At 34.4% G+C, this 13,751-nt stretch overlaps 1 protein-coding gene across 1 annotated transcript in view; it reads right to left on the bottom strand.

Moving 5' to 3' along the window:
- Positions 1 to 1,185: 1,185 nt before the first annotated feature.
- The window catches only part of LOC148945147 (uncharacterized), an 18,390-nt gene continuing 5,824 nt past the window's right edge, over positions 1,186 to 13,751 (bottom strand). Inside the window, exons 3-6 of the mRNA XM_089099176.1 lie at positions 11,728 to 11,893; positions 7,023 to 7,151; positions 4,583 to 4,821; positions 1,186 to 2,056 (exon numbers count right to left, since the gene is read on the bottom strand). Coding sequence (XP_088955302.1) covers positions 1,226 to 2,056; positions 4,583 to 4,821; positions 7,023 to 7,151; positions 11,728 to 11,893 — 1,365 coding nt within the window. The 3' untranslated portion in view covers positions 1,186 to 1,225. The remainder of the gene's footprint in view (positions 2,057 to 4,582; positions 4,822 to 7,022; positions 7,152 to 11,727; positions 11,894 to 13,751) is intronic.

Genomic DNA, 13,751 nt, shown 5'->3' with positions numbered 1-13,751 from the left:
TCATCAAAACTTAAAACGAACAGAAAATATTACGTATATGATTGGGTTCACCCCCTAGTCAATAATTCGCTCTTTAAGCCAAAGATTTTTTAGTACTTTCATAAGAGCTATTTATTCTAATTAACGGCCTTTGTGATTTAGGGGTCATTTTTAAAGAATTGGAACAAAATTCGAACTTTAGCTTAAAGAGCAAGCTACGAACCCCCTAATAGGGGGCGAACCCCCTAATATACGTATTAAAAATATATGAATATAGATGTTCGTTACGTAAGTTAAGTTACGTGTATTTATTACTAATAAAAACGTTCGTAAATAAAATTAAACAAGTTTCGAGAAAGCCATTTAACCAAATAAAAGACAAAATTAATATGCAAACTTTTTTTTAGTTATTCATGTACGGTGAGCCAAAATCAAAACCTGCATTAATTAAAAAACGTTCAAAAATTAAACAAAACAAACAAAAGTTTTTTTAACTGAAAGTAAGGAACGACGTTAACACTTAAAACGAACAGAAATTATTCCGTATATGAAAGGGGCTGTCCCCTCCTCAACGCCTCGCTCTTTACGCTAAAGTTTGACTTTGTCACAACTCTATTTTTTTTCAAACAAAAAACTTTAGCGAAAAGAGCGAGGCGTTGAGGAGGGGACAGCCCTTTTCATATACGGAATGATTTCTGTTCGTTTTAAGTTTTAACGTCGTTCCTTACTTTCAGTTTAAAAAAAAAACTTGTTTTTTTTTATTTAATTTTACAGGAATCAAACCAGAGTAAGTTCTGAAGTTTTCTGAAAGATCATTGTTTTAGGTTATATGAGAAGGATGGGTGATGAGTTCTCTGGTTTCTTTGTTTATTAAATTAATCAAATTTGTTGAATTTTTTGGTTCGATGGATTGATGATGGGAGGTACTGAATGATTTTTTATTGTCGTTTCTCGTTTTGTTTTTGGTGGTTAATTGTCGTCACCTTTCATAAGTTTATTTATATTTAGACCTAGTGGGGTGATTATTTAAATAAACAAGCTTTGCTTCAGGTTTTGTTATGTTTATTGTTGATGAATAAACCCTTCAAAAAAAAAAAAAAGAAAAAAAAAAAAAAAAAAAAAAAAAAAAGAAAAAAAGGATACCCTTCTCTACAGCATCTTTGCTCAGAACACGCATTCCTAATTCAGAAAAAAAAACCCACAGAATTATCACATTTCCCTTTTATTGAATATTTTAACTGGTACATTACTGGGTATTTACTACTCTAAGGACAGCGACCACAGTGCCATCTTCTTCTACAACCGTTAAAATTTCCTCACAAGGATAATCAATAGCCTCATATTGAGAAATAATTTCACTTTCCTTTGGCAGTTCAATAAGTCCATTCTGAATGACAGATCCTGCACTATGATTCTCCTCTGTATTTTCTGCTGGTTTTACTTGGACAGCATTGCCAAGAGCATTAAGAAGAACAAAGTCACCAGGATGACATTTTTTCTTATGAAAAAACAAATTTCTCTCTGTTACAAACCGTTTATTGCATATAGTACATACAACAGTCCTTAAGTGCGATTTTGAATGCACTTCCAGCTTTTTTGTAGTTGCAAAACTAGCACCACAATGACAAATGTGATCTTTCTGAAGATGAGTTTTGTTTCTATGTGAAGAGAGTTTATAGTAACTGGTAAAGAGAGCATAGCAATCAAGGCACGAATATTTGCATTTGGCATGTCTCCTTTCATGCTTTTCGTACTGCCCTTTGCTCTCAAAAACTAAAGGACAATGACGACACTTAAGTTCTGAGTCGTCATCACTATGGCAGGTTTTCAGATGATGGTTCAATCCACCAGAGTATTTGAACCCTTTGCCGCAAAAATCACACAGAAATGGTCGATTAGATTCATGTTTAGAACTGTGCCGTTTCAAATCAACAAAACGTGTGAAAGTTTTTCCGCATTTGTCACAAGAATGCAACCCAACTCCAGTGTGTATTCTGATATGAATATCTAAGTTTTCCTTTTGGCTGAAAGCTGCATTACATTGAGAACATTTGAATGTTTTCCTCTCCCCATGTACCTGCAAAGCAAAAATTTACACGAAAATAGAGTATCCAACTGTACCAAAACAGGCAGAGTAAGGAGTCCACAGCCTATCCGGCAGTCTGAAAGACTCCCTTGACCTATCTGAAAGACAACAATTAAAATTTTGTTCAACTGGATGCTATCCTCAAAGAGTCTAACAGACTTTTAAGAGGCTCTTTTTGCACACCAATGTTATGACTAAAGTGCTGATGTTAAGAATTTGGTCTGTTTCAGATTTTTATTAGTAACTCTTCATTCCATTCCCATGATACATAATGCAATTCAAATTTTTGTGTCAATTCGCCCTTCCTTCGCTGAGATCGGAAATTACGGAATAAAGTTAATGATTATTCTATAGATTTTGGGAATGCCTGTTTATTCGAAATTATTATCACGAGATTATCTTTTGATTATGTACACTTCACTCATTGTGCTTATTTGTATTTGGGGAGGTGAATAATTAAAATATATTATATTTTTTTTTCTTTTGTAAATATTATTGAGAATCGTGCCTCCTCAGACAAGTTTCAGCTTCTCGATCCTATGGAATGTTGTATTTATTTTGTTGCCTCTTTTAGTCAACAAACCCCGGTGTATACTCTTTGTGAGGATTGGAAGAAAAAACAACATAAAAATACATGTTGACCTCTTTCCCTAGACACAGACTTTATGTCCTCTTATAAGTTTCCAAGAATTTCAACTGGACCCCTCTTCCTGCGCCGGAGAAAAACAGGATACAATTACAAAACTGCGAATGAAATTAATCAAATTTTAATAAGATATACTAAGTGTCTGGAATTCCTAGAACGGGGTTAAAAAGTGTATACTTTTGCTAGCATCTGAAAGCTACTGACTCTGATCGCATAATGAAGGCCACTCGCCTCAGGTACATGTTGTATAATATCAAGTGATTGTTTTCAGATTTGTGATTGACTAGGAATTACCAACACTGCTACCTGATGCTTCACTGTGCTCTAATGTGTGATGCTGTATCTAGTCTCATAAATGTTGAGAGGCTTTAATTTATTGAGTGATATTCAATGAAGTTACTAAAAGGAAAGAATCACGAAAAAATTATGGGGATGATACCCCATAATTTTCTACATACTCCATTTTTACCACAATGAATCCCAGGTGCCTAATACCATCATAACAACACTCTCAATCATATTTATCAGACAGCCTCCACCCAATCTTCCAGACCCAAAGATGATGTTTCTTAAATCTTTCAATGTTCATCATTCACAGATTAAATAGCAAACACTTTCACTTAATTGGGAAGGATAAGGGACCTTCTTTTTTCTTTGGAACATATTTTCTTCTTTCTCCAAGAGGCAAACAATCAGCCTCTAATTCTATCTCTGCTAGATTATAGCTGCACCTGCTACCATGATTATCATCCTCCCATTGTAAACTAACTTAGAAACGAAAGACTCTCTACTACTAGGCTACTAACAAATAACTGTAGCACCAAGCCACCTGAGGCCAACATGGCTGCGCCAATCCTCCTCCATCCTAATCTATTCAAAGCTTACCTCTTTACACCTTCCTAAGAAGTTCCAATTTCCTTAAAATCAATTTTTAAGACATCTTCCCGCCCCCTTCGGGGACGATTCTAATTCATCCTATAACACATTCTCTCGGATTTTACTACTACATTGTTTTTGCTAGCCATGTGAGAATTTGCTGCCTTTAAAAATTTTTCGGCCTCTATTTGAATATCATTGCCCACATCCAAACCTTTGCTTTCATTCTAATCTCATCCCAGGCCAAAACTCTTTAAAATTTTCCAAGAACATTCCCTCCGATTCCCAATCCTTATTTAACAATAGATATGCTGATTTTATAGTAATTAGTCGAGGTCTTCCAGTTCTTTTTTTCCCCAGCAACTTACCATACTTACTGGCCTAATACTTTTCGAACAAAATAGGCCTAATTTCAACTTAATTACTAAGCTATTTGTGAGCGTGCTTGTCCAAACAATCCCTCAAAATATCCCCCCAGTAGTAACCATGTATGTTACGTTGGAGCAAAGCACTTCAATGAATCTTAACTTTGTGTAGTAACAACGAACCTATACGTTAAGAACTAATAACCCCCCCCCCCCACAAAAAAAATGTTTTTATCTTTTTTATATTTATATCAAAGCTCCATGCAAACCTGTTAGTAAACACCAGAAATACATTTTCACATGACAATTAGTACAACAGAGTTAAAGCTATTTATGTGAGATAATATACCAGCTACCAACCCCTAAGAGCACAATATAACTTAACAGGATGCTTTGATTTACAACGTACTAAAGTTCGAGAACTGTACACGATTGTAAAGTCAATATATTGAAGATTTAAAAATTCCCAAATCCTATAAACTCAGTATCATCATTCCGACGAAATTCAAGAAGATTAGAGCTGGCAAAAAGGAGGACAAAAGTAATAGGTACAATACATTACAATAATCCTTTGGTTTGCTGTATGAATTAAATTCGGCAAATTAAATGTTCATTTAAAATTATAATTACCTGCAAATGAACCTTGAGGTTACTAGCTTTTACGAATCGCTTTCCACATATTTGGCAACCGTGGCTTTTTTCTTTCATATGGGTCTTCTCATGAGAGTTCTTTAAGTGTTGTCGTGCAAACATCTTTCCGCAGTAGTCACAGCTATATTTGGGTGGGTCATGGCTTCTTAGATGATACTGCAACAAATAGTTAGCTGGAAAACCCTTCCCACATTTTGCACACTTGAACGGCCTCTCACCTAAACGGACAAAAGCAAAAAAGATAAACAAGTCGTCAATTCTGGGGTTAATTTGGCGTCTTTAGCGAAAAACAACAACATGGCAATCACTCTCAAAAGAGGTCGATGCATTACTTAACTCTTCACCATAAGGACCACAAGAAAATTACACGTGGGGAGAGAACAAGTACTATCCGGAGCTTTTTCTTTTTTTACTAAGACTTAAACAGAATTAATTCTATTTTTTCCATCATTGTACATTTTTTCACGTGTTCTTGTTTTCTTAAAGAAGGTCATTCCCCCTGACCCCCTACCGGTGGCCAAGTTATTAGCCACCTTCCTGACCATCTTCATTTGACAAAAGACTGGTATACGGGAAGCATACCCACGCCCTTGCAAAGAAGACCTAAAGCACTCATCAAGAACATACAGGACTTCAGGCATGTCAGTATAAGGTATCTAATTTATCCTGCATTTGCACGGCTGCGTTTTCACGCTAAAGTGCAAGTTTTGTGTTTTGCTTAAAATTTAGTTCATTTTTTACTACAAGTTCGTATGTTATACCCAGTTTCATTATAACAAAAAATTATCTGAGCCGCTGAAAAATTAATGTGGTTTAAAATTAAAGCAATTCAATTCAAACAAATTAAAACAAGACTGATCAGGAAATGAATTTTCAGAAAATTTTACTTTTCTGAGAAAATGATATTCCTAAGAAATAGTTTGAGTCATTGGCAAATATAGATATCATCTGACCTAAACATATAAATTTTCCTGGATGGTTTTGCGTCTGAGACTAGTTCTGGAGACAAAAAAAGCCTCATCTTATATTTGATACTTTATCCGTCGTTTGTTATAGAGTAACCCCTGATTCTATACCGTTTTTAAGGCATTAATCTGCTTCTCCAACACCAATAAGAATCACTGCTTTATATGTCGAGGACGTTTTGTATAAATAGAGATACTTCAGGTTATTACATTAAATTTACATAGACACTTGTCCACGCCCCCCTTTTTACATTCCGTTTCCTTAATCTTATAGCTTTGTCCTTCCCATGTGGTCACAAGTCATGCTAAAGTGTCATTCAATTAATTTGTAGCCCTTAAAAGGGCTGTTGGTTAATTTGAAAAATGAAATGTTAAATCATGAAAAAATAACTACTGGAAAATACTTAACTTTCAATTCAAAATCCCTCCGATAAAATCCCCCCTTCCATAATTCTTTGTTGTAGGTTTCATAATTTTGTTGATAAAGTATTATATTTTCATCATAGTCTGTTTTATTTATTAGCATTATTAGCATATTTATTTTATTAGGTGTTGAGCAATAGAAAGTAATGTTTTCGCTAACAACCTGGAAAACATGGGTGCGGTAAAACGATCGTTTGGCATGTAAGCATTCTGCATCTAAATATACTAGACATTATACGTTAAAGTTAAGAGTATATGTCTAGAACACCACATTTAACTCTTCAAATAACGAAATTCAGGACTACATCATTATAAACTCCCAACCCCATTGCCTAAGCCATCTAGATAATTAACGGGCAGTACCCATATTTCGGATTAGAAAAAAATACGCCAAAAACAAGGCCATGGTGTTTAAGTGAAATGGTGTTGACCCACCATTAAACAAAATCTGTTCCTTAACTGATGTCATCAGCATCAGACTATTATTATATATAGTGAATGATAAAACAGGGAACGCAGCCATTTGAGAATGCTATTTTTTTCCATTATTTTAGTGCATTCTCTCCTAGGAAGGCTTGGGGTCTATCAAGAAACTTTACTAGAACAAGTAAGATACAAAATGTACTTTAGCTTTTTACCCTCTGTATGTGAGGTATTGATATTGAAATGTAAGGCAGAACCGAGATCCTTAGCTCTTAAATTACTCATATAATAATAGTATTAGGCAAAGACAAATATATTTTCAGGTTAGGAACAAGTCTGGGGTCTAGGACCCAATTGAGAAGCAAATGTTTCTTTTGATTTAAAATTCAAAATAACTAACACCACGGCTAATTTAAACTACCTTTTACAACATAGTTAAAACTAGATACGATTTGCTTGAATATGATTTTTAGAAAAGGTCCACATAGAAACGCGTAGTTGTTATTCCACTTCAACACCCTTACTTATATATACATACATACACCTAAACATAAGACACTGCCAAATTTCTTATAACGAAATATGGCTAAATAAAGCGAATATAGTACCTGTATGCTTCAATATAATATGGTTATTTCTGGCAGCAGGAGTACTAAGGGTGCGGTGGCAAATCGGACATTCTTTTGGATTTAATGCAACCTTCACTTTCCTCTTCTTCAGGGGTAAACTTAACGGCTCTAAAGGGAAACGAACATTATCTTAAAGCATACTTTATTATGTTGCAGGAGAATCATCATTCTATTCTATAATTAATTAAAAAAAAACTTTCCGAAAAAGAAGTTTTTCAAAAACAATAGAGGCAATTTTATATTTGGAATCAGCGGAGTGATATGCCTCTCTAAGCTCAAGCTCAAAATTACCAGAAATTACGGTTAAAGAATAAATGAGACTGACAGAAGTTAAATAAACAATCATAGTAAAAAACATACAACAAGTATTAATATAAATGAATAAATAAATCTTAAAGCGAGTAATGCTTAAATTGAATATGGAAATCAAGCTTGAAACGAACAAAAATCACTACAAACAAGAGTTTGGGTATCACCTCCTTCTCTCACTGTAAAAGTCTAAACGTAAAAGTCTGAAAACGTATTGTATTACAAATATTTTCTTTTGTACTTAATATTAAAAATAAAGATTAAAATTAGGGTAAAATTTTGAACTGATGAGCTTTCAGTAATTAATATACATCAAATATTCAGTTTTTTCTAAAATTGTTCAAGATGAATATAACTTCACAACAAACAAGAGTTTGGATACTGCCCCCTTCCTTAACTGTAAAAACCTAAAGCCTACTGCGTCATTGGCGCTTTACTGAAAACGATTTGTATTACAAATATTTTCTATTGTACTTAATATTGAAAATAAACATTAAAATTACAGTAAAATCTTGAACTGATAAGCTTTCAGTAATTAATATAATTATACATCAAATATTCAGTTTAATTTATTAGTTTTTTCTAAAATTGTTCAAGACGAATATAGTTTCACCACAAACAAGAGTTTGGATACTGCCCCTTTTTTAACTGTAAAAACCCAAAGCCTACTGCGTCATTGGCGCTTTACTGAAAACAAATTATGTTACAAATATTTTCTTTTTCAGTTCTTACAGCATTGAAAATGAAAATAAAATTGAAGTGAAATAAAATATTGAACTGATAGATCTTTCAAAAATTAATATAACTATATATCAATATTCAACTTGATTTTGTTTATACTTTCCAAGACTGTTCAAGATACATATAGTTTTCAGTAGAGCACCAATGACGCAGTAGGTTTCAGACTTTTACAGCGAGAGAAGGAGGCAATACCCAAACTCTTGTTTGTAGTGATTTTTGTTCGTTTCAAGCTTGATTTGCATATTCAATTTAAGTTTCACTCGTTTTAAGATTTATTTATTCATTAACATTAGTATCTATTGTATGTTTATTTGCATTGATTGTTTGAACTGTTTTACTGTTTTATTTGATTAAGTCAACATAACAAAAAACATATAACCCAAACAGAGAGCAGTGCTCGTGAAATTGGGTATTAATAATAATAAACAACAAAAAAAAAAAAAAAAAAAAAAAAAAAAACACAAACAAAAACATTTTCTCAACATAACGAAAAGAGAGGAAAAAAAAACAGAACAAAACATAAAGAAAACAAACTCTGGACAAGTGAATATGGAAGGCTATCCCAGCATGAGTAACAAATATAAAAAAAATAATAACAAAAATTTCTATTTCACCACCACAGGTCATATAATTTTAATATTTTCTTCTTTAGAACTGATATTTGCCGAAATGACTCAATTTGAATCCTATCTTTCAACCTATATTTATTTGAAATAAATGGTATTTGGTATCTAAGTGAAAATCTAGATCTTTCACAATTAACAAAGGGAATTCGATATGTTCCAGAACACCTAAGAGCCAAAGGAGGGAGCAGAATCAACAGAGATTTTTCATAAAAATAACTACTAGGATCTTGTATTTTAAAATGCCATATTGAAATATTAAGCTCTCTTATATGTTTCAAATCTAATAAATTCAAGAAAAAAATAATGTTTCAGTTTCTCTAAATTTTGATCGACGATGTAAAAAGTTTCCAAGAATTCTCACTGCTTTATTTTGAAGGATCTGTAGGGGTTTTATATGCGTCCAAAAAGTGTTTAAATAAATAATTGTGCAATAATTTAAATAAGGAGCAATCAAAGAATGATAAGTTATTTTTAAAATTGAAAATGGAAAAACATGTTGCAAATGATACATAGACCCAATATTTTCCGAAAGTTTCACCCTTAAATGATCAATATGAGTTTGAAATGACAAAAGGGGATCAATAAAAACCCCTAAATAACGATACGATTGAACTCTACGTATTTTATGCTCACCAACTTGAAGCTCCTGACATGAAATTTTTTTAGTAGCACGTTTTGAATAACCAAAAACCATAAATTCAGTCTTCTTAAAATTCGGTACTAAATAATTAGAAACAAACCATCGATTAACTGAACTAACAGTGTTAAACAAATTTTGAATGAATGTAGATGAATTCTTCACTTTAACCAGATTGGTTGGGGCGGGTTCTTTCGTTATGGACTTTGCGGAATCGGTTAAGCAGAATCACTGCAAAGATCTTTGCCGCAATGCTCATAAGTGAGATCCCTCTGTAATTTTTGTATTCACACACAGGCAGTATAACTGAGTCTTGCCATTCCTGGGGAAACCGTTCCTGAGACCAGATTGAGCAAAAGAGCTTCTGTGGTTTCTCAGCGAGAATAGGAGCAGCTTTGTAGACTTCTGCCGGGATAGAATCTGTGCCTGGCGCCTTGCAATTCCTCAGCTTCTTGATTGCCTCTTTGATCTCTTGTATTGAGGGAGGGTGAACATTTACGTTGCTGTATGGGGCTTGTTGACTCGGTGGTAGTCGACTAGCCAATCCCTGGAACTTCCGTTCCAGAGGAATTCGAGCGAAATGCGTACTTTAGAAGTTAGCCCATATTTCACCTTCGTTTGATCTGTACATGTATCTTTTACCATTACTTTACTGTACGTGTGCCTTTACCGTTATTCAATAAAGACCATATCTTGAAGCAAACGTTCTTGACTATCTTAGAGAAATTATGTAAGCCCTTAAATCAGCCGAAATAATAGGGCATATAAACAAGGTTTACAAATGTAGCAAAGATTTAAGTTTGCACTTTTTGTTGTTTTCCCATTTTTGCGGTCAGATAAAACAAACAAACAGAGGAAAAGATACAGGAACGAAGGAGCGGAGGAATACAGCAACAAAGACAGGGACGCATATATGAATGTTTGGAAAAAAATTTAGGTCAGAACATAACTTACAATGTCATCGTTCTTTACTAGGTTCCAGCTAAGAGACAGCCGAACGCTTTTTCCTTCACATGACATAAGTTATTGATGAACATAATAAAAAAGATATCAATATCAACACTTTTCATGGCAAGACAGTTATAATAGTTGGTCAAAGCCACTTGAAACTAGGAATAGAAGAAGAAACACATGGTCAAACAAGTTCAAAGATAGAAGAAACTAAAGCGCATACATTTGGGAAAGCTTTACTAAGAACGACGCATCTTCCATACATTTAAAGCCCAAGCAAATTCGTATAGAATGGTTGACCGAAGAGGCTTAGGAGAAGGGCCCATTTAATTGGAAACTAAAATTTTTAGTTTTCTTCTTGAGAGTCAAACGTGATTGGATTGAAGCAAGATGCATTTTCCCACAAAAATGCGCATTTTTTTGGCCCTATGGCCGTATGCAAGATAGCGCGGAGGAGGCACATCGTGGTTGTAGCGTCAGATGGAATCTGGTAAGGAACAAAATCTAACATAAATTAGCGCAGAATTTAAAAAAACATTAAAAAAAAGCCGTCAAGTGAGGAAGAATCGTCATAAGAAGCTGATTCAGGAATGATAACTGTTATTCCAGCAAATCTAGAAAGTAAAAATTTATCGCAAAAACATTTTAAGGAGAATTTCAAGAAATAGCCGGAAACCCCTCGAGAATTACGTCGGGTCGAAATCAAAACTTCTCCACTGGAATAGCCCTAGATAAAATTCCCATGGACTACAATTATAGTCCTCCATCTTGAGCAACACAGAAAATCATTTATTCGCATGTGGAACAGCGACGTGTCCCTTTACAATTTTTAAGGGAAGATCACAAATAACAAGTGGTTGTATAATGTTGGGAAAGGGTTCGTTCGAAAGGAAATCGACATATCTAGTGCCTTGTGTAAGTAATAACAGTTAGTATTAAAATAAAATGGAATTGTTGACAAAACTGCATCTTCACAGGCAAGATTATATAAACTGAACGATATAAAACTTCATACGATGATATAAACTTCATACACAAGATGATGATGGACTGAACGGTAAACTCAAGATCTTGCAAGGCTAGCTTTAAGTTTTCATTTTTCGTAGTTGGCATCCACCTTGGGGAATTGGGGTCTGTTACCACCCTACATTTCTTACCGTAGACATTATGCTCGACCTATCACACTACCCATACAATAGTCAGACGCTCTTTTTCAATTGTGATACAGCGTTTTTCTACTAGTTTTCGGAAAAAATAATAGGGTGTTCCCCATTCTCCCCGAATTCTGACTCCATACCACGGCAAAGGCACAATCTGACGCATCAGTTCGGACCGCTGATTCCCGGTCAAATTAGGGCTAAAAGGCTATTTGATAAATTTTTCAATACATTTAATATTTATGATTGAAATTTTACGGTACCTCTTAGTTCTACTTGCGCATTTTCTACCTCAGGACCATGTGGATGATCTACGGTGTCAGTACTTCCAGCATCGCAAACATCAATGCTATCATCTTGCTTAGCACCTATCCTTCTCTCAGGTTTACTCTCGCTCTGCGCTATTACCACTAATCGGCTTAATTTGACCTAAAAATGATGTTGTATTATTTGTAATATATTGATTGATTATGTTTTTACTCTTCTATTATTGGGCCATCAAAAAACTCCCCTAAGAATAGTTTTGAGCATTTGCAGTTTGCACAAAAAAAATCTTTAAAAAAACCTTTCCTTGGCCCCCCCCCCGTCCCTGGATAAGGTCTTATTTTTTGACGGACGATTTTTATTAAGAGTCAGTCAATAGAACATATAGATTATGAGGAAAATATGCGCTTTGTATAGTTTCTTTTTTATTTATTTTTTCTCTCTTTTTTCCTTATCATTTTTATTATTACTATCCTTGCAAGAACGGCGATAAAAAAAAAAGTCGTTTTAAAACTTATTAATATTTAAAGCAATATTAATAACAAAAGACGGGTTCTGAACAAGGGAAAATGAAACAAAAGATATCTAGCAGTTAAAAGTCCACCTGCAGGAAGGGAACACTACTGGACATTATCTTGATCTGCAAAAAACGCAAGAGCTACAAGTATAGGAGATAGAAAGAGAGAAGTGAAAAAATGTAATTTTTTCTTCTTCTTTCCAGACGAGAAGGGTTCTGACCGTCCCAAAACAAAATTAAATGGACAGTGGCCCGACTAGGGGAGTTAGTTCGACTCTTTAATACTGCAACTACGAGCTCTTTGCAACATTGAGGTCCCATCAGCCTCTTAGTTTTCTTCAAAAATCGAAACGGTTAATGAATTCACCAGTCAAATGAACTAGGACGCAAGAAAAAAAACATTCCAACTAAATGTTATTTTAATCTAAATACAACACCATCGAACTTTTTTCCTGCAATTCTAATGTTGAGTGTTAAAAAAAAAGTGCGAAATTTGTAAGATTTTAAAATAAGATAAAAAGAAAATATTCAAGAGAAGTTAAATGAAATTTTAAAATTCGTATTGTTGTATTATCAGACGTAAATAGCATTCAGTTTTCAGCGTAAATTATATTTACCTAATCAAATCGTAGAATTTTTAATTACGCTGTTTTATTGTTCAAAATACCAATCCCCCCCCCCCTTTCCCGAAAGAAAATCCCGATAGATGGTTTTAGAGATCAGCGATATGTAATTTAGAAATGTTTGATCAATAGCCGTTCAAGGCTTCCAATTTATCATATTAGAAGGGTGAGGTGGATGGGGTCAAATTGAATGAGGTTGACTTGAACGAGGGTTTATTTGCATGACACGCAAAACATGAAATCTTTAGTCCGTGGGGACGAGGGTTCGAGTCCTGCTTTCGCTGATTATTTGGCTTGGAAGGAGGATCAGTGGCATGACTCTGTAAGCCCAGCCAGAGTCGACCAAACCCTAAATGGGTACCTTGAAAAATCTGGGAAAGGTAAACAGGAAGGGTGTGCGAAAGCACAAAATGACTGGCCCCATCCCGCCCATTACACTTCCAGGCTGAAGCACCGTAAAATGGAGATCAGGACCACCGGTTTTGACTTTACAAGTCTTTTACCGAATCATTACCTTTTTTTATTTGCATGGGGTTGATCTGAATGTGGGTTGAGTTGAAGGAGGATTGAATTACAAGGGTTGAGCTACACGCACACCAAGACTCTGAGTAGAAACCCCATAAGTTCCTTTTTATAATGCTGTCAACAAAACAAGTAAACTTTGTTTCCCTGTGGCAAAGTCTCTGGAGGAATTTCTAAGAACGACAAACTTCATACAGGAGTATTTAGTCAGTTTAAGTCATGCAGCAATGGATTAGTAAATTAATGACATTCCAATATAGTAATAGTGTTTGTTATCTTATACTCAGCATGTATGCACACCTTTTCATTAATTAAACAATAATATAAGTAAACACCAGTTTACTTGAAGGAAAAAGAAACA

This window comes from Artemia sp. Qi Xiang Cuo, chromosome 13 (assembly GCF_049724085.1).
Source record: "Artemia sp. Qi Xiang Cuo chromosome 13, ASM4972408v1, whole genome shotgun sequence".
Lineage (NCBI taxonomy): Eukaryota > Metazoa > Arthropoda > Branchiopoda > Anostraca > Artemiidae > Artemia > Artemia sp. Qi Xiang Cuo.
Note: the sequence above shows the minus strand (reverse complement) of the source record. Positions and strands in the feature narration are given on the sequence as shown.